The following is a 22,635-nucleotide window of genomic DNA, read 5'->3' as shown; positions in this document are numbered from 1 at the left end:
CTATCTATCTATTTTAATTAAATTTAGGTAAATTTCATTATTACTTACATTTTTGTAAGTTTCAAATTACAAAAGAACTACACAATTGTTAACTAACTTCAGGGTGTTACTGTGCAAAACAGGACAGTATATTGACAATTAATTTAAAAAAAGCTAAAAAAAAAAAAAAAGGTTTATATTATTATTATTATTATTGTTGTTGTTGTTGTTGTCATTATTTATTGGTGTTGTATAATGTTGTTGATCACTGAAGAAGAAAAAAAAACGGCTGTTTAGACTCTCATTATGACGGCACCCATTCACTGCAGAGAAACCACTGTTAAGCAAAGGATGCAACGCTATTTTTATTTTTTTTTTTTTTTAATTAAATTTAGGTAAATGTCATTACACATTTATGCAAGTTTCAAATTACAAATAAACTACACAATTGTAAAAAGTCAAAACTTTAGGGTGTTACTGAAGGAAACAGGACAGTATATTGCCAATTTAAAAAATGCTAAAAACATTTAGGATTATACATTATATCTGTTAGCTTTTTATTTATTTATTTATTTATTGGTGTTATTATAATGTTTTTGATCACTGACGAAAAAATAAATATAAAATAGTAAAATATTTCGTATTTAGATAGATAGATAGATAGATAGATAGATAGATAGATAGATAGATAGATAGATAGATAGATAGATAGAGCTTTTTAGGGGTAATATAATAATAATAATAATAATAATACATAACATGCCAAGCTACATTCATTTCTAGAAAAATGCGTTCATAAGAAGTGAAGCTAGTGTTTGTCATGTGACGGGGGCGTGTCCTCTCGAGTGAAGGGAAGCGGGCCCGTGTCACGTGACGGGGGAAATAGGGAGGCTCTTGTGTTTACATCAATGCATTCAACAGCGGCTGCTGCAGAGCGTCTACACCTCAATGTTTTGCTTTCATTTCTTTGAAAACGAGTACGATCATCGGTACACACGGTAGTTCCGGCCCCGTCCGAACATAACGCTGCTGTGTGATAAAGGGAGCGCGTTTGTCTGCTGCAGCTGTGATCAGTTGTTGTATTAGATTACTGGCGTCATGGACGAGCTCGCGGTGGAAGTGCGAGGAGCGAGTGGAGCTTTCTACAAGGTGGGCTTTAGATCTTGTGTTATATGCTTCGTGTGTGTATCTAACTCACCGAATGAGGAAAATAACGTTTGGAAAATATGATTCGGTCCGTCGTGAACGCACATCTCAATACACGATGGTGCAGTAGGCCCAGTCTGCCTATAACACAAGGCCTCTTCGACGTGTGTTTGCATGAACAGGCTTTAAAGATTCATCGCAATAATATGATATCAGGCGTGTTGTTAATGCATATCATCTGTGTTGACACCAGAATGTGTCAGTGTGCTGGCTCGGTTCTGTTTGGATGTGTGTATGGTACAATGAGTCCTGCACTTATTGATGTAAATGTATTTCACTGTACATCATAGATACATTTTTATGGCCTTAGGCATTTTGTAAATTACAATGTAATAGTTATTAATAGTAACCGATATGTTTCTTGAATCTGAATGCTTTCTACCGTCATTCATACGTCCAGAGCAATGAAGTTATGATATGTGTTACAGCTAATAATAAATCAACCCTGTTTCCATGTTCATGGCAAGCCTGGAAATATCATGGAATCGTAAAATACTTGTTTTCACACCTGGAAAAAGTCACTAAAATTAATACAGGATTGAGAAATTATGGGGGGAAAGTCTGAGAATGTTTTTTATTCAATTTAACAATCTATTTTTCTAGTTGACCCTCTCTAATACTAATAAGCAACTAGAAATGATACCTTGCCTTTATTTTTGGATAGTGAAAATAGTAATGTGAAAATCAGGTAAATTAATTGTTCATGGTGTTACAATTCTATAAATATCTATATCTAAATATATATGGACGTTATAGGCACCTGTGATGCCCCAAAATGTCAATTATTAAATGCTCATTATTAATATCTCGTTATTTCTTACAGGCTTTTATTAAAGATGTTCATGAGAGTACAGTCACAGTGTCTTTTGAGAACAAGTGAGTACCAAAACAAATGTTTTGTAAATCTAAATATGTAACTATTTGACTTCACATGGTTTTTGTTTTCAGTGTAAATGTTATGGGTTTATATAAAACGCCATGAATTTTGAAGGTGATATTGTATTTTTTTTTTTCCTTTGCAATTATGTAAAGATAAATATAAGTGTAATAAGTGTAAAAGGCAAAAATGATTTCTATATTTTATCGCTTTGCAGTTGGCAGCCAGAACGACAGATTCCTTTCCATGATGTTCGGTTTCCACCTCCGACCGGCTTTCAGAAAGAGATAAACGAGAGTGATGAAGTGGAGGTGTGTGCTATTAAATATTGATAAACATAAAGAACGGTCTTTAAACAAATATTACATAAATGCACTGAAGTTTTAAAAATGTTTTTTGTAAATTTACCACGTCTGCCTGCATCTTCCACAGGTTTACTCCAGGGCCAACGATAAAGAGCCCTGTGGATGGTGGCTAGCCAAAGTCCGCATGGTGAAAGGAGAGGTAAGCATTTTTTTTTTTTAAACTACTATACATTTGCATGTATGCTGATTATATATTGCATTGTAACAATATTTTTTTATTACTTACAGTTTTATGTGATAGAATACGCAGCCTGTGATGCAACGCTAAATGAAATCGTCACATTAGAGAGGCTACGACCTGTGAACCCCAACAAAGCCGCGTCAAAGAACACCTTTCTCAAAATCAGACTAGATGTTCCTGAAGATTTAAGACAGATGTAAGCTCATCTTCTGTTGTCGAGTTTTAAGCTGATTTGTTTTGCATTCATTGCAAACTACTGGGATGCTGTTGTACAAAGTGTGCCGTTACCAGGTTTTTTTTTATCGTTTTATTTTTTTTGATAGGTGTGCGAAAGACTCTGCACATAAAGATTTCAAAAAAGCGATCGGAGCGTTTAACGTCACTTATGACTCGGAAGAAAAGCAGTTGGTTATTTTGGTAATATGCAGCTTCAAGTCAACTTAAGGATTTCTGATTAACATTTTTAAGTTTCATTAATTCAATTCTTGTCTTTCTCCTTCAGTCTGTTAATGAGGTTACAGCAAAGCGAATAGCCATGTTGAGCGACATGCACTTCAGGAGTCTGCGCACAAAGCTGGCGCTGATACTGAGGAATGAGGAAGCAACCCGACAGCTGGAGGTACTGCCTGACGTTTAGTGTCAGGTTCACCCTGCTCACTTACACTCACTCACAATGCTCTCAAACAGTCTTATGTCAAGTCCAGAATGTGTATTGTATGCAAATATTTTTCATTTTGCAATAGGGTAATTGTTATAATATAACTGACTCGAGGAAGGCTGGTAGTATTATGATAAATCCCTTGGTTCATTTCATGCTATTAGAATGTCCTGCAGCATATCACTGGGCACAAATGCATGAAGTATCAGTAGAGACAGTCTATATTTAACAGGTGTAAAAGACTATTACGTGCATATGCACAGCTGTGATGGCCCGTATCCCTGCTTTGGCATAATATGATACTCTGTTGATATGCAGAGCTATATTTACAAATGCATAAGCTCCATATAGGTATTGTTTTAGCTCTTAAAGTATGTCTTATCTGTGTAAGTGCTGCTGATTTTAACAAAATATTGTGTTTCAGATTATGGTTTATGGTGAAATTATAGGCACTTGAGGTGTGTGTGTGTGTGTGGGTCAAAGATGAAAAGGCATTTTCAAGCATAAAATCAATGAAAGTTTTATATAGCTTTTTTTTTTTTTTCCATGTTAGACAGCTTTATTTTTTTTGTACCAAGAAGTCTGGTTTGCTCAAGCCTTTATTTATTTGATCCAAAATATATGTTTCCTATTTAAAAGAACTGTTTTCTATTTGGATATATTTTTAAAATGTTTTTTTTTTTTTTTTTTCTGTGATTAAAGGTAAAATTTCAGCATCAATACTCAAAATCACTAAACAATATTATTATTATTATTATTATTATTATTATTAATATTTAAAACAGTTGAGGTTTATTTATATATATATATATATATATATATATATATATATATATATATATATATATATATAATAATTGTTATTATTACTATTATAATTTGATTAATTTATTTTTATTTTTTTAAGGAAAGAAATTAAATCTTTTTAGCAAAGATGCTTTAAATTGATGAAAAGTAGTGATAAAGAAATCTATAATTCTGTTTAATTTCAGATAAATGTTCTGTTCTTCTGAGCTTTGAAAATAATTCTACTCGGCTGTTTTCAACATAATTATAGTAATAATAATGTTTTTTTGAGCAGCAAATCAGAATATTACAATGATTTCTAAAGGATCATGTGGAGTAATAATGCTAAAAATTCAGCTTTGAAATCGCAGAAATAAATTACATTTTTAAACAAATTCAAATAGAAAACATTTATTTTAAGTAGTAAAAATATTTCAAAATGTTACTGTTTTTTCTGTACTTTGGATCAAATAAATGCAGGCTTTGTGAGCAGAAAAGACTTCTTTAAAAAAACATTACAAATCTTACTGTTCAAAAACTTTTGACTGTGAGTATACATATGCATACTTGGATACAAATGGCTCCCTAAAAAAATAAGTAAATAAATAAAAATAAAAAAAGTTCACTTCTATTTTGCTGAATACATTTGATTTCCATAATCTAGCAAAACTGTTGTATTAATGCAGTTACACCACAGTTATAAATATATTTCATTTGGAGATTTTGCTCTGCAAATATGTGTGTTAAATGGTGCTGGATAATGTTTTTACATTACTTGTGTAGCTGGAGTATGTTCATAAAAAGACTTTACCTGGTAGTAACCCATAAAAGTGGTAAAACACGTTTATGCAGAGAGCGCTCTTGTGTGTCAGGCTGCAATTCGTATAATTTCGCATGTGGAAATGTGCTCAAAATCGAATGGTGTACATGCATCCTTATGCTTCCTCCTTATGATCCAAAACTGAAATGCTCATGTATAACAACTTTTATTTGTTTTTTATATACCATATCAGTTAAATGGTTTTCAATTATAAAAAATGAATTACTTTCATTAGTAAAAGTGCATATGTTAAGCGTTATATATACAAATATTTTATTGCCTTTTTAATAAGTTAATTTGTGCATTGATGTGAACCATGAGGCTATTAAAAAAGTAATATTAGAATAGTAAAAATATATCAGAACACTGGTGAGATTCAAACTGGCTTTTTCCCCTCCAGAGTTCTCGGCAACTGGCTTCAAGGTTCCATGAGCAGTTTGTGGTGCGAGATGACCTCATGGGATTGGCTATAGGCACCCATGGGGCGAATATCCAGCAGGCCAGAAAGATTCCTGGGGTCACAACCATAGATCTCGATGAGGAGACCTGCACGTTTCACATCTATGGAGAGGTAACTGCTTCTTTTGGTGACTCTCTGCTATGGGTAAATTCAATTATGTGATGGCTGTTAGAATATGTGAGCCTAAAACGCAGGTATCTGAGATGGCATGACATTTTTGATGGATTACATTTGAATTACAGGACCAGGAGGCTGTACGGAAGGCCAGAAGCTACCTGGAATTTTCTGAAGATGTTATTAAAGTTCCTAGGAATTTAGTCGGTGAGGACAAACAAAATGAATCGCTTTCTCCTTCACTGACTGAACCTGCTGTCCTGCACCATGATGGTTAATGTGAATCATTAAATTATTTTCTTCCCTGTCCTGCAGGAAAAGTCATTGGCAAGAGTGGGAAGCTGATTCAAGAGGTTGTGGATAAATCGGGAGTTGTCAGAGTTCGAGTGGAACCGGAAAATGACAAAAAGCCTTCTCCATTAGAGGAGGTCAGTGAGTGGGCTGCTGAACGCACTCGTTGTTGTATTTATGGGCAGCAAAAGTGATGATGCTGAGAAAATACATTAAATCATAGTAATTGCTGTGCACCGTATTATAGCAGACTAATCAGTTTTAGGAATACTGATTTTAGAGAATATTCCAATGGCAGCTACATTTAATTTAAGAACGCAGAACTGTATATAAACTCCTAAATCAAATCTGTTTATCATTTATACTGAACTGAATTACAACCACAGGGAATGGTGCCATTTGTGTTTGTGGGGACGAAGGAAAGCATTTCAAATGCACGAATTCTGCTGGACTACCATCTGAATTATCTAAAGGTAAAAACCAGTTTTAAGGTTTTCTAAGACAGCATATTTGGTGTTATTGTTTCAAACAAACCTTAAACCCAAAGTATTAAACTTTGGTGTATAACTCGTCTGGCTTATAATTTCTGCTTTTGCAACAAAAATTCAGTAGCCTTACAGTGAAGGAATGACCAGAATCAAGAAACTGGATTCATGAAACATTACAATGTTTCTTAACTGCTGTTTTCTTTTTAAGAATACAGTTTAAGAATATTTAGTGTTTCCAAAAAAACATTTCTTAGGAATATTCTTATCTTTTTTTTTCCCCCCACCCCAAAACTAAACTAACAAAACATACCTATTTGAAAGCCATTCATTACCAAAATAGTTATTTTCTTTTATAGTTTTTTTTTTTTTTTTTTTTTTTTTTTTTTAATATAACAGTTAATGTAATTACATATTCTGTAGTTATAATAGCTATATAAAATTTTAGATTATTTTTTAAGTGTTTGTTTTAGTTGATTAGCAAATGTTAATAATCCGATACTGTAACATTAAAGTAACAGCATTTTTTTTTTCTTAAAAATGTAACTCTTTTTATTTATTATTATTATTATTTTTTTTTTTCTTCTTTTTTTTAGTATTTGAGAAACTTTTCCTTTGGAAATTCCACTTACAAACATTCTTAACAAACGTCTTAGAATTTACAATAAAGGAGAAGTCCACTTCCAGAACAGAAATTGACATATAATGTACTCACCCCTTGTCATCCAAGATATTCTTGTCTTTCTTCAGCCATAAAGAAATTGTTTTTTGAGGGAAACATTTCAGCATTTTTCTCCATATAATAGGCTGATATGGTGCCCCGATTTTGAACTTCCAAAATACACTTTAAATGCAGCTTCAAACGATCCCAAATGCGGTTGTAAATGATCCCAGTCAAGGAAGAAGGGTCTTGCCTAGCGAAACGATCTGTTATTTTCATAAAAATAATACAATTTATATTCTTTTTAATGTCAAATGCTCGTCTTGTCTTGCTCTGCCTGGACTGTTTTTTTCCGGTTCATGACAGTGTATGTCGAAAAACTCCCATCTCATGTTCTCCCTCAACTTCAAAATTATCCTATATCGCTGTTTTACCTTTTTGTTTTGGTGTTTGGTCTTCTTTGCAAGTTCACTTTGCAAAGACCGGGTAGAAACTTCTGCAGTGACGCAGGATGATTTTGAAATTATTTTTTTAAGTTGAGGGAGAAAATACGATCAGAGGTTTTCAACTGCATCATTTACAACTGCATTTGGGATCGTTTGAAGCCGCATTTAAACTGCATTTTGGAAGTTCAAAATCAGGGCACCATATCAGTCCATTATATGGAGAAAAATCCTGAAATGTTTCCCTCAAAAAAACACAATTTCTTTAGGACTGAAGAAAGGAAGATATGAACATCTTGGATGACAAGTGGGTGAGTACATTATCTGTACATTTTTGTTCTGGAAGTGGACTTCTCCTTTAAGAAACTTCTTTCTTAAGATGATTTTCATACCATTAAGACCTGGGTTTGGCTTTTTGGCCTTAGCATTTGTTTGTATGAATTCAGCTCCAGTAAAAATGTTTTATTCAGAAAATGTAAACGCGTTGTTATCCTTCCTGTTAATCGGATTTTCCGCACAGAGCCTGTTAGTGCTCATTACAAAGCAGCAATTGTTGGTTAGCGACTTATTTAGTACCCTAAATATACTCATGTGATGTTTACTACTCTGATTTAGCCTCTTGGTGTGTTCTTCATATTTGTTTGATGTTGTTCAGGAGGTAGATCAGCTGCGAATGGAGCGACTGCAGATTGATGAACAGCTCAGACAGATCGGTGGCGGGCCTAGAGCTCTGCCGGGACGACCTGAGAAAGAAAAACCTTTCATGGCTGATAATGGAATGGGACCCTCTCGGGGTGGCGGCAAACCCTTCGGTCGTGGAGGGAGAGGGAGACGGGGCCCGACACTGGCTTCAGGTAACAAAATTAGAACTTATCTGGATATGGAACTTCACGTTTCGCACTTAAAATATTTATCTTTTATCACACTAATGGTTCTAAACTTTATCTGTAATATGTAAGGCATTGGATTGATATGTAAGCATGAGTCAAGCACTCGGTAAAGCATAGTGTTAATTATCTGATAATCACTTTCTTCATTATGGACTGTATTTGTTCCAGGCACCAACTCCGAGGCCTCTAATGCATCTGAGACCGAATCTGACCACAGAGATGAGCTCAGTGACTGGTCCCTGGCCCCTACAGATGAGGAGTCCATGGGTTACCCCAAAAGGGCCCCTGATGGACGCAAAAGGGGTGGAGGGCCCCGGGGTCGTGGAGGGAGAGGAAGAGGAGGATACAAAAGTCAGTATTTGAGCTGTCACCTGTCTTAAGAAACTTTGCAATGTTTCTTACTACATATATATATTTGATATCAACAGTGTATCAGTTGAAGTTTTAATAACTATACATTAATCAGCTTTTTAATATATTTTGACATTAAGATTTGTTTCTTTATTTTTGATATCATGTATGCATTCTTAATAATGTTTCTTTTTGTCTTGATTCAGCTGAAGACATGCACTGGAATGAGTCCCGCTCCCGTAGTTCCAGAGACTCAAAGCTGAGACCCCAGGAAGACTCACTGCAGGTCTCACTCAATCTGCTTTTCTATCATCATATGATCAGTTATTTCAATTATTTGTGAACATAATCATAACAGATTGCAAATACTGAATTTAAATACAATGTTTACAATATACACAATATTTAATTTACACTTCTTGTAAATTATTTTCCATTAACAAGGCAGGTGGTAGTAAAAACATTAATCTAAACATGACTAAATATTATTGTTTTTGTTTTTTTTGTTTTTTTAACTTAAAATGATTTATAAAAATCTTGGTAATGTTTGGAATTTTAAGAAATTACATTTTCATAATAGTTACCAATAACAGTAAAAAAAAAATAAAAATGTGTGTGTATGTGTGTGTATATATATATATATATATATATATATATATATATATATATATATATATATATATATATATATATATATATATATATACACACATATATGCCTACATGGCATTAAATATTTCTCAATTAAATCCATTTTATTTCTAAATTTCAGGTTAATTAAGTAGTTATTAATATGCAGAGCTGGGTAGATTATATGTAAATTATAGTCTGTAACTGATTCCAAAATTTATGACAAAAAATAGTAAGTAACATAATTCATTACTTTACATATGTCAGTGTAATCAGACTATTTTTTTGATTATTTTTTAAATACTTTTTATCCATCTCATTTATCACATTGATTTAAGTAAGATAATTTAGTACCATATTGATATGCTATTGATATTCTATTTACACAGTTCAAATAGCAGTAGATGCTATTGACACTAATTGAAAATAGCAATTAGATGCTATTAACACTAAGTGAAAATAGCATATTTTCTTAACGATAGATGTTATTTACCATAACTGTAAATAGCTATAGATTCTATTCATACTACATTAAAATAGCAGAATTTTCTGCTATTTATAATACTTATAGCAAATAGAGGCAATTATCTGCACCTTGGTATTGTAGTACATTATAAAACAGTATGCAATAATGTAATGAGTGTAAATTATAGTTTTAATTCAGATTATTAAATAGATGCTGCCTTACTGGGACAATAAGCTGTCCCTACATCTACCTAACGGGACAATAAGCTGTCCCTACATCTACCCTAACATTAACTGGTGCTTTATTTTGAACTTTTTAATTATTTCCTTTATTTTTATTGAAAATAAATGTCTTTCCAATATGATATGAGATTTGAAAAGGGAAGAAAAAAAGTTTGGCAAAAGCCAGATTCGAACCCGGGTCGATCGTGCTGAAAAGAATATTGCATGCGCTTTACCAGCTGAGCCCCTAGCGCTGTTGTTTTGCAGGCGTCTTTTGTATTGTTGACTATCCAAATCACACATTCGTGGGCGGAGTTGGTATAAATAGCCTCTGCCAACAAGGCGTGCTATTTGCGCTTAGTGTAAATAGACACTCTATTAAAAAAAAATACAAAGCGTAAGAAAACATATTTTATTTGGTTTAATAACAATATGAATGATTACATCAAGGTTTCCAAAACTGGAGTTCATGAGCTTAATGAAAAGCTAACAAGTAATTAAATCATAAAAAAATATAATTAAAATAAATCACTTTAAAAAGAACATCAATCAAAATAACACACATTTAAAAAAAAAAAAAAAAGATAGTTTATTTGTTTACCTGTATGTCATATGACCATTAACCAACGCCAGAGGACCACGAACATGCAAATGTGATACTTAATTAAGTTGATTCATTTTGAAATCTCAGGGGTCCTTCAAGTAAATATATGTGACCCTGGACCACAAGACCAGTCATAAGGGTAAATTTTACATCATCTGAAATCTGAATAAACAGGCTTTCCATTGATGTATGGTTTGTTAGGATAGGACTAATATTTGGCAGAGATACGACTATTTGAATATCTGGCATCTGAGGGTGCAAACAAATCAAAATATTGAGAAAATCACCTTTAATGTTGTCCAAATGAAGTTCTTACTAATGCATATTACTAATCAAAATTTTTTTTTGATATATTTACAGTAGGAATTTTACAAAATATCTTCGTGAAATATGATCTTTACTTAATTTCCCAATGATTTTTGGCATAAAAGAAAAATCAATAATTTTGACCCATACAATGTATTTTTGGCTATTGCTACAAATATACCCCAGCGACTTAAGACTGGTTTTGTGGTCCAGGGTCACATATTAGGTAAACAAAAGAAAAAATTGGGAATCCCTGCATTAGATTGCAATTTGTGCATTTTAATGTGTTTGAAAGACAAAAGCCTTTCAAAGGCTTTCATGTTAACCATGGTAAAACCATAATTCATAAAAATAAATAAATAAATAAATAAATAAATAAATGTTGATGGAATGTTAACATCTTAAACCTGCAATGCTTTTTTTTTTTTCTTTGTAAATCCAGTGATCAAATGCTTGTGACCACCTCACTAGTGACTGGTCTTTGTGTGAATATCCACAAAACTGGCACTTTCTGAATGTATATTTGAATATGTATGAACATTTAAAAGGTGGAGAAAAAATATGTAATCATTTAATCAAAAAAGTAACTGTAGTGAGTGTTTTAAATGTAATCTAATTACAAGTACTTCATTTTTGTAATCTGATTACATAATCCAGATTACATATACTCAGTTACTACCCAGCTTTATTCATATCTAAGTGGCATACAGTGAAACAAATAAAAACAATAGAAGAATTAATGAAGTAAAGATTTGTCAGGTATTATTTGCAGAAAATTATATAATATTTGTATTATGTATTTTGGACAAAAGCAATAGGACAAGCAAGAATTGAAAAATAGTTTGGCTAAAGCTTTAATTTTGCACTTTTTTTTTAAAATCTCCATCTGTTTGTTTATCAGATCCGCATCGACAGCAATAACGAGAGGAGCGTCCACACCAGCCGAGGCCCACAAGCTCTGGCAGGAGACAGCGGAGGGAACCGGCAGAGACCCATAAAGGACAGAGGCGTGAAGAAAGACAAGCAAGACGGCCCAGACAGCCAAGCCGTTGTGAACGGCGTTTCGTAGAGAATAACATGCCCCGTTTCCCCCATTCTCCCACTCAGCTCCACCAATCCAGATGCTTCTTCATTAGAGACACATTAGGCCAAAGAGAACCAGGTCAGTAGGGCTGTCGCAAGACATGACATAAAGCACACTTTGTAATTGTTAGTTGGGGTAAAAGACGAGGTCTCTTGGTGTATGGTGTGTGGAATTTGGTAGCCTTCACGGATTAGAGAGACCGGTCTCTAAATCACAACTGAAGCTACATGTTTTCTAATTGACTTTCTAAATAACTACCTATGAAACAACATAAAGAAGCTGTGGATTAAATGTCTCTCAAAAACGGGAATCCTGAAATGTTTTCCAAGCAATTGGTTTTTAAAATGTTTTTTTTGATTGTCCACAATGTCTAAACAAAAGGGAAAGAAACACATTGGAGGATGAACTCAAGCGCTCGGGGCCCAAGCCTATGCCACATCTCACGGCATACGTTGTTTTTACGCGCTTCGGTGTCTCATGGTTACTCGAGCCCATTCTGATGTGAGATCTTAGCCACATCGTTAGCAAAAAAATGAAAATGACAAAAAAAAAGGCAAATGTACAAAAAACAAACAAAGAAAAAAAAAAAAAAAAGCTCCTGTCTGGATCTGTGCCTTTAACTAGTGTGGATAGTATCATAATTTGGATGTTTAAATCAGGGAAGAAGACGTGAACAACCTGTCTGAGCAACGTGTGTTGCAATCTCAGCCGACGATTAAAAATAAAAGGTGTTTTTTCTTTTTTTTTCTTCTTTTTTTTTTTTCTCTGTGCTGCATGTATTTCACCAACATTTTGTATGTCTGAAAAGCAGGATTCTATCGAGTCGGCCGAATTCTGATATTTTGCCATAGCTGATTTGTGTGTAGTAAAGGTATTAACCTAACTAAACTAGTCAACTGTGGAAGTCATAAATTGTAACCAACCACCCAGAGACAAATATCAATGCTAATGAAGTGACGTCAACATCACCGATTTATGAATTTTGACGTTTAGCATATCTTTGCATTATAGGATAATTCTGATTTCTTTTTATGATAGAGGTAGCAAAGCAGTTTCCTTTAAATAAATGTCTTTGGTTTTTCATTTTCCTCCGATCATGATAGATGACACCACTCGTTCAGACCCATTTTTTTTCCCTCACAAACAGGGTCGAAATGCTTTTTTTTGGTTTTAATTTCAGTTCATGCTGGCCACAGTAAACTGCCATCTTTCCTGCTGTATTTTTCAGCATCAGGTGTGAAGCACTTAATATCAGATCTCTGTAACATTGTCTTTGTCCTAACAAATGGCTCATCATAGACTGAAAATGTTGAACTGTGGGGTTGCATACTGTATATTACGTCATCCGTTAAGAGATTGTTGCTGTTCTTTTTAGATTGAACTTTAAATGTGCACTTATCATGTTTGTGTTACTCTGCAAGTACTTTATAATCTATAAACCTATAATAAACTAGAATGTGATAAGACTTCCTCAGCAGGTGAATCACATGTATGCTGTCAACATAACTAAACTGAAGTTTAGATATCTTCGCTAATTGAGTCTACTGTACTTTTGCAGCTGAATTCGCTTTGAGAGGGTCGAGAAGGGGGAACACGATGTTAACTTTGATATGAAAACCGTCTGTCTTATCCGACTAGTGCTTGTGCATTAAACTTTAGTTTACATTTTCGAGAAGACGCGATGCTGTTCTGAACCCACGATTCTTTCCAAACCTACTGTGACGATAACCATGGTAGTTTTTTTCTGCTTTCCTTCGACTGTACAGCGAGATGACCGTTCGCTTCGAGTCGGTCGTATCCTCTTTGCTCTTTTTCTCTACGTTTCTAGTTCTCTTTGCGCTCCTGTACTCTCGCTAGTCACCTTGGCGAATAACCAGCTCTACCTGTTAAGCTTACACGCCAGTTTCAAAGTGATTTGCCTGTGAAAACGAAAGCTGAAAAGAACCTGTGACTGGCAGAGGAGTTGCAGCTCTGTGGGAAAGACAAACCACTCTCTCGACGGAGGCGGCCCCGGACACGTCCGGCCCCTCTTGTGTGGCTCTTAAAAAAAAAAATTTAGCCTTTACTTCGAAATGAGGTGTTCAATGGTTTACTCTCAGTATTTTTAAAACCTGCACGTCCACGGCGGGCAGTAAAACTGGCGCAGTTCACCGCAGTCTGTTCGAAATAAGAAGAAGAAGAGGAAAAAAAAAAAAAAAACATGCTCCGAATCTTTGAAGTGTTGCCAAACAGACTGTTTTCTAGTTATTTATTTTTTGGGAATGTATATTGAAATGACAAATTGTAAAACCATCTCTTGCACACATCGTAGGCTATCGTGATCGAAAAAGAGCTGAAAAAAAAATCCTTAAAACATGAAATACTGTAGATACTGAACTGAGGTAGACTGACCTTGTATGTTACTGCACTTTGGGTAATAATTTCTTTGTACATAATAGCAGAACAGACTGGGTTTTATGTTGACATTGTTTGGTTATAGTGCAATATATTTTGTATGCAAGCAGTTTCAATAAATAAAGGTTGATCTTCCTCTGCAATCTGAAGTGTTTTTATTCCTCGTGGGGAATTGGACATTTTACATTCCATATGTGGTGATAAATCCGCCCATCGTTAAACACGACGGCAGGTTTAATTAGTTCTTTCTAAAGCACCTTAACATCAGCAGATTCCTCTACACGTCAAATCCTAATATTGCTCGTTTTGTGCATGTTGGTCTGTTTTCTTAATTCCTCCACTTGGTGGCACTGTGGCACAGGCTAAATCCTACAATTATGCCTCTGCAACTGCTCCTGTAATGAATCCTGGCAGTACATCAGCATTTTAATAGGGTGAATGCGGGTGAATTGGGACACTTTTTGACATTGAAGTGTTTTACCTGAATTCACCCTGTATTTAACAACTGCATATTCTGCTGTGTTTGCCAGTGTTTGTGTTTTATATAACAGGTAATCCACATTATTTCATAAGAAAAAGCACTTCAAGTAAGATCAACATCTCTTCTGTTATTAAAGAATCAGATCTTGCTTATCAAGGCTGCATATATTTTGTTTAAAAATGAATATTGCAATTTAAAAGCAAAACAAATGTATATTTGATTATATTGAATTTATTTTTGATGCAAAGTTAAGTTTTCAGCATCATGTTTTTAAAGTATAACTGCTTGCTCATTTATTTGATCAAAAATACAGTAAAAACAGCAATATTGTGAAATATTATTAGAATTTCAAATAACTGTTTTCTAATTGAATATATTTAAAATGTAATTTATTCCTGTGATGCAAAGCCTCATTACGCCAGTCTTCAGTGTCACATCATCCTGCAGAAATCATTCTAACATACTGATGTACTGCTCCACAAAAATAAATAAATTAATAATAATAATAATAATAATAATAATAAATGTCATTTTCAGAAGGTTAAGGGAAAGAAGGGAAAAAAATTCTTCACTAACAGATATTTTTTTTTTTTTTTTTTTTCTCCCTGTGTCTTATTGAAAACATATTTGATTTTAATAATTCAGTGGTTGCCAAACACAAGTTACTTCCTTTTTTTACTTTTAATGAGAAACGTTTTTATGGTATTGTTTTTCAACTCTGTTATGGACAAATTAGACAATGTGTAGAAATAGCAGTACGTCATAACAGGAAAAACCCTTGTTTCATTAAACAAACAGTCCTTAAGTTTCTTGAAACTGAGATAATATTTTACATATACATACATACCTTTACCACTTGGAGCAAACATTTTTAATCTGAAAATGTATCATCTACAATATCCAGTGTAAAAAATAAATAAATAAATAAAGAATTGTTGAAATATAAGGCTGCAAAATACATCAGTAATGTTTTAAAATCAGTAAAAAAAAAAAAAAAAATGGCAAAAATGGTTCAAAAACAGAGTTGTAAAATAATAGAATTGACAGAATTGTCCCAATTCTGTTACCGCATTGTCAGCATTGTTACTCTACCTTGGTAAGTTTGAGTTTGATGGTAACATAATTTACAATTTTATGTATTATTTGTAAAAAAAAAAAAAAAAAAAAAAAAAAAAAACGACACTTGGTAGCATAAATGCTAAGAGCACATGGCACTAATGACATGATGATTAAACTTTTTTTTTTTTTTTTTTTAAACACAAAGTGTGATCAATAAAAAACGTTTTTCTTTTGAAATTGAGGTAACAGTTTTGACACTGGTGTAAGAACTTTTTTTAAATTAAATATTGTCTCAAAGAGAGCACACATACTTTTCAGTGCTTCAGATCTTATCAGTGAGGGAACGTGACGTCATTTCCTGTATCATAGTTGTGGGAAATAATTCCACTAATTTAAAGGCAAAGTATGGTACAGTAACAGAGTTGACGCAAGATTTACAGACATTTTTATAAGAAAAAAGTTATTTAAAAAAACAGTAATGATGTAATACAAGGTAAATGTCTATTTAGGGCTTTTATAAAAAATGAATGAAATATTACCATAAATAAAAATAAAATGTTTTGATTACGCAATGATAGATGATGGAAAAAATACACTGATTAATTCGGACAACAAAAAAATCATGATTTTAAGACCTTTTTTTACAGAAATTATTATAACTTTTGGTCTATAGCATTTTGTAATTCATAACAATGAGTAATTAAAATAATTATAAATAATCAAATTATTAAAATAATCACCCATATACTGATGTATGAAATATATAAATATATTTGCACTGAAATACAGTAATACACTTTTAAATACACCTCTCTCTCTCTCTCTCTCTCTCTCTCTCTTTAACATCAGTAATATTACAATTTACTTTTTTTTTTCATCTTTAGGTGAGCATTGTAATAAGTATGATTGCTTAGAAAACTAGTTTCACACATCTCCTCAATAAGCTGCATAATTACAAGTATTATTCATGTAATTGTCTTGCCATGTGTTGCACAGTAAGGTTTAATAAAGAGCTAAGTATGAGCAATAGTTACAATGATACTTGCCTTATTATAAGGTTTCATAGGTTCATATTACAGGTTTTCAAAATCTGTTATGTTTTTTTTTCCATTCCACATTGCCACATCAGTGGAACTGCAAGTTGTTTGTATTTAACTATGAATCTCTAAACCGCATCCACATTGGCTACTTAAATTTCTAACTGGTTCCTCTGCCTTCTCTGACACACTTCTGCTAGACAGAGTGCAATTGGAAAAAAGAAAGAAGTTTTGGTCCCGCATCACTGGATTTCCACAGGAGCTGACAGAAATTTAGCCACTCTGCCTTTTTGCAAGAGGAAAGGGCCAATTACCTCCGACCCCAAATAAAGTCTGTTGGAGCCCTTCCCCTGAAATCCACGCCATCATCCACCCGATGGATCCACCAGACTGACCTAGTTTCCTCTCCACTAACAACCACAAGAACAGCATTCAGTACAGTGACCCGAGATGCTGCTTCTTCCCTCTTTCTCATTGTCATGTTGTCTAGTTCATTTAAAGCAACACTCAAAAACCTGCCCCCCCCCCACCCCCTTCTCTCCCCCGTTCCCCCCTCTTTCTTTCTCTCTGTCCCTGTGCGGTCATTAATAAATGCATGGGAAATTAATGACAACATCTAAAATTATGCCTGCAGTACTATTTAATTAGTATATAATGACAGAAGCTGTACATCTATCACAGCTCTGTCCCAGTCAAGTGCTTTCATTTAAAGTAAAAATGTAGCGCATTAATCTAACATGGATAAAAATGCAAAAAAGCATGGTGCTTTTTTGTTATGTTTTTATTAATTCAGAATCATTTTTATATATTCATTTTGAAAGTTTTAAAAATGTTACTCTGTTACATGTGGCTTTTTTAGAGCCATTAAATCCAATATGTAGTTGAAAGTTGTACAAACTTTTATGCATGCAACTAAAATATATATTATTGTACATTTAGTTGCATAACCATTACTAGATAAAAGGTGTTTTGTTCTCACCCAGACATCATTATTTGTTCTACGTGTAAAGAACAGCATGTTTTATAGTGGAGCTCTAACAAAAAGATTTACCCAAAAACTAGCAGCATGCACTTTGTCTTTTCAATGCTAATTTTGAAGCGTCCAGCCCCCGCCGTTCTCTCTCTTTCTCTGTCTGTCTGGGTCCCCCATGACTCATTTCTGTGTTGCCCCTGGCTTGTAAGAGTCGTGTCGGACTCATGCGTGTGCTGGAGTGGGATTCAGGGGCCACACACTGAGCCTGCTGTCAAACCGCACTCCAGCGCCATCAGTCTGGATTTAACATCACAGACTTAATATCTGTTCTCCATCTTGAAAATGCTCTTTATATGGCAGGGACACAAAAAAGCTGAGAGACTCATTGTCAAGATGTGGCGTTGTCGATTTCATCGTAATTTCTCGAAGAATGACAGATGCTGAATTTAGGCTCATCATTTGAAATATTTAGAATTTTTCACATTTAAATTCAAACGGTAAAGCAATGCACTAGCAACACCTAGGTTATGCGTTCAATTCCCAGGGAAAGCAAGATAAATAATAAAATTTAAATATAAAAGTTTTGTTGGATAAGAGTTGGCCAAATTAATAAATGTAAATGTAACTATTATTCTGTTTGATGTATAATCTAAATACATACAATATATCATATGCTGTATGTCTTCGGGAGGTTTTCAGCTTTCAAACACATTGAAATGAACAAATTCACTTTAATCCTTACTGGCATGTAGTGCAGGGATTCCCTTTTGTCCAGAAGGAAACATGATGCATTAAGACCTGGGGGGTGAAAACTTTTGAACAGGATGAAAATGTTCATTTTTTTCTTACTTTGTTGAAATATGCATTTTTTTTCCCATTTAGTACTGCCCTTTGGAAGCAACAGAAGATACTTGCATGTTTCCCGGGAAGACAAATTAAGTACAATTTACCTTGATCCTTAAGTTAAAAAAAGTTTTCACCCCCCGGCTCTTAATGCATCGTGTTTCTTTCTAAAGCATCAGTGAATGTTTGAACCTTTTTTTAATAGATGTGTCCCTCAACTGTCCTCAGTGTGAAAACATCTCAAAACCATACAGTCACTGCTAGAAAGGGTTCAAATATGCAAAAGATGCTGGAAAACTGAGGAATCTGCAGGACATGGAGGATTTTTCTTAAGAACAGTGCTCAGTTTAACTGTTCAAAACAACAAGGGACTCATGAACAACTATCACAAAACAAACAAACAACAAGAAGAAAAAAAACAGTCGCAGACCAGGTAACCACACACAGTATTAAGAACCGAGGGTTCCCAAACTTTTGAAAGGGGTTATTTTAATTATTTCAGCATTTTTTTTTTGTCTTCTGGACTATATGTAAACATCTTTCTATGTAAAATATCTTACTCAGGACAGTACTAAATAAAAAATAGCATATATTTTGTATAATCTCTCTTATTTTGTAAAAAATTATTCACATTTTCATAGATTCTGCAAGGGGTTCCCAAATTTTTGCATAAAACTGTATTTACTTGTACCCCTGAGATTTTTTTTTTTTTTTTCTTCACTGACATTGATTAATGGTGTTTTATTTTTTAGTATTTACTTGAAGGGGTTATGCTCTTTTTCAAAGTCTTGATTTTGTTTTGTGGGTGTACTAGAACATTCTCCCATGCTTGGTGGTTCGAAAACCGCATTATTTTTCACATAATTTACATTATTGCAATACCTTTCTCCCCAGCCTGGCACAAATGGCTCGATTAGTTCTGGCTTTAATGAAGGCCTGCCTTCTGAAAAACGAAATGTATTGTGATTGGTTAGCTGTCCCACTGTGTTGTGATTGGCAGACAGCTTACGGTGTTTTTGCCATTCTTAGGTTTTAAATATGACTTTGAGATTTGTAACTTTGTAGATCTTTTTTATACCCAAACATACACACCACACACTGACTACAACATTTAAAAAGTAAAAAAGCATAATAGGACCCCTTTAATTATTAGCTTTTCATTAAAGCTGCAGTCTGTAACTTTTTTGGTGTTAAAAATTTATATAATAAGCCCTTATAATGAATTAATTTTCCAAACAGTGTTTTTTTTTGCTTTTCCTGAATCAATATTCTGACTATTTCAGGCTGGTTCTGGTAGGAACCACTGTGGAGTAGCCTAGTACCTGTGTGACTCGTCATAGACATAAACAGAGGGAAGTAGCTCCGGCTACAATATTCTTCCACAAGCACGCAGTTCTGTTTATTAACTGCTAGAGTGCCAAAAGATACGGACTGCAGCTTTCAACTCACAAACCCCCTGCAGGTTCTTCACGAACCCTGGGTAGTTTGGGGAAAGTAACTTTTAAAAGTAACTCCTTACAATATTGACTTACTCCTAAAAATCGGAACTAATTGAATTACTTAGTTACTTTTTGTGAAAAGTAATATGTTACATTACTTTTGGATTACTTTTTCTCATCTAGCCTGCGCGTGTTCGCTTGTTTTTAATACAGTGCATTCAGAAAGTATTCACAGCGCTTCACTTTTTCTGCTTTTTATGTTACAGCCATATTCCAAAATGGAATAAATTAATTATTTACTTCAAAATTCTGCAAACAATACCTTATAATGACAACATGAAATAAGTTGAAATATGTTTAAAATCTTTGCAAAAAAAAAAAAACAGCACACATGCAGGTTTGTTTTTGTGAATGATGGGGACTTTCCATAGACTTCCATTGTTTTTATACTGTACAAACCATATTTTCTATCAACCTACACCTAAACCTAGCCCTCACAGGAAACTGTGCACATTTTTACTTTTTCAAAGAAGTAAAATTCATTCTGAATGATTTATAAGCCTTTTGAATTATGTAGACACTCAGAATGTCCTCGTATTTCATCCTCTCCTTGTAATACCTATGTCATACCCATGTCATTATACAAATTTGTGTCCTGATTTGTCACAAAAATATGCACACACAGACACACACATACATACAGAGGTTGGACAATGAAACACCTGGTTTTAGACCACAATTAATATGGTGTTGGGCTTCCTTTTGTAGCCAATACAGCATCATTTTGCTTTGGGAATGACAAATACAAGTCCTGCACAGTAGCCAGAGGGATTTTGAGCCATTCTCATTTTGCAGAAAAGTGGCCAGGTCACTGTGATGCTGGTGTAGGAAAATGTTTCCTGACTCTCTCCTCCAAAACACCTCAAAGTGACTCAGATCTGGTGACTGTGCAGGCCATGGGAGATGTTCCACTTCACTTTCATGTTCACTCTGTCTCCAGTCTTGAGGTGGATGGATTATCTCGGCAAAAGAGAAGTGCTCACTAACACAGATTTGTGAACAATATTTGAGAGAAATAGGCCTTTTGTGTACATAGAAAAAGTCTCAGATCTTTGAGTTCAGATCATGAAAAATGGGGGCAAAAACAAAAGTGTTGTGTTTATAATTTTGGTCAGTATGTGTGTGTGTGTGTGTGTGTGTGTGTGTAATACACAATGGCAAGTTTATTAGATAATTAGATATACCTTATAAATATTCTCTAATATGCTAAATAATGGTTTGATCTCAGATATGCATCAGATTTACATCATGAGTCTTCTTGATTTTTTTACATCTAGTCCTTTTGTTTTTCACTGTTACACTTTTACATCCTATACAGCTTGTTTCTGATTTTTTATTTTATTTTTTTGTTTGTTTGTTTTTTGTTTTTGTATTATTTTGTTTATTATTATTATTATTATTATTATTTTTTTATTTTTTTTTTTTTTTGCTATTTAAAGTACTTTAATTATATATTAGAATACTTTTAGCACTTCAGGGTTAGTAACAGTAAATAACTATTGGTATGTGTAATGCTGTGAGACAGGATTGAGGGTAATAGTTTAAGATTTGGCAACAGAAAAAGCCACATTGGTTGACCACAAATCTGGATGTTGGAGGAATATGTCCTCCAGTGTCTTTGATAGCCTAGACTTTAAATGGTTCAATGTCAAATTGTAAAACAGAATTGATTGGCGCTGATTTTTGTTCTGTTGTAGTCAAAGGGCTCGACTCTGTAAAGGCAGTTTTTCTATCATCCGTCACTGTAATATTTTTAATCAGCTCAAGGTTTTTTATCATCTGAACTTCATTTTATTCATAGACTCCACTGGACCAGGTTTCTCGTCCCTATTAATATCATTCACCGTTGCCTCTGATCTATTAAGTGAATAATGTAACATGATTGACCTCGGTACGCCTGTCAATACGGCGCATCCGTGATGAAAAAATTATTTATACGTCTTTGGAAGCGGTAATTAAATTGAAAATGGAATACGACGCAGAGCCCCGTTAACCTGAAATAAATCACCAGATAAACAAAGACAGGAAGGCCCATTAAATCTACTACATGGTATTAATTAGCAAGAGTCAAACGATGTTACCTACCTATAGGCCCTGCATTTCCAGATAATACATGACATGCGGAGCCGGTCATTATTTTCAATGAGCGCTAATTCAGACGGATGGCATGGGAGGAATTTGTGGTCAAAGAACACAGGGACTAACCTCTGTTAGTTCACTTAATTGAAAAGTGAAATTAAATTATTGATTTTTGTATTTTCTCCAGACAAATGGAGGGCCATGCTGACATCCAGAGAGAGAGAGAGAGAGAGCGAGAGTCTAGCGACGTCTCGCAAAAGCAAAGTGCTCCCGCGAGCAAGACGGCCCCTCACCAGAGTAGTCAAATTCAATTTGCACGAGAGCCGTTTTAATGCCCGTGTCAGATGCTTGTCTCCTAATGCATTTTGATGAGTATGAAGTCTTCTGCTCCT

At 34.1% G+C, this 22,635-nt stretch overlaps 1 protein-coding gene across 1 annotated transcript; it reads left to right on the top strand.

The window, feature by feature from the left end:
• The first annotated feature begins 837 nt into the window (after window positions 1-837).
• On the top strand, window positions 838-14,415 carry fmr1 (fragile X messenger ribonucleoprotein 1). Its single transcript, XM_051127757.1, has 15 exons — window positions 838-1,128; window positions 2,009-2,061; window positions 2,280-2,373; window positions 2,495-2,566; window positions 2,656-2,804; window positions 2,932-3,025; window positions 3,111-3,227; window positions 5,273-5,443; window positions 5,575-5,653; window positions 5,762-5,874; window positions 6,124-6,210; window positions 7,982-8,180; window positions 8,385-8,567; window positions 8,774-8,853; window positions 11,696-14,415. The coding sequence occupies exons 1-15, from the start codon at window positions 1,078-1,080 to the stop codon at window positions 11,861-11,863; spliced, it is 1,710 nt and encodes a 569-aa protein (XP_050983714.1). The 5' UTR covers window positions 838-1,077; the 3' UTR covers window positions 11,864-14,415.
• The last annotated feature ends 8,220 nt before the right edge of the window (window positions 14,416-22,635 follow it).

Source organism: Labeo rohita, chromosome 14 (assembly GCF_022985175.1).
Source record: "Labeo rohita strain BAU-BD-2019 chromosome 14, IGBB_LRoh.1.0, whole genome shotgun sequence".
Classification (NCBI taxonomy): domain Eukaryota; kingdom Metazoa; phylum Chordata; class Actinopteri; order Cypriniformes; family Cyprinidae; genus Labeo; species Labeo rohita.
Note: the sequence above shows the minus strand (reverse complement) of the source record. Positions and strands in the feature narration are given on the sequence as shown.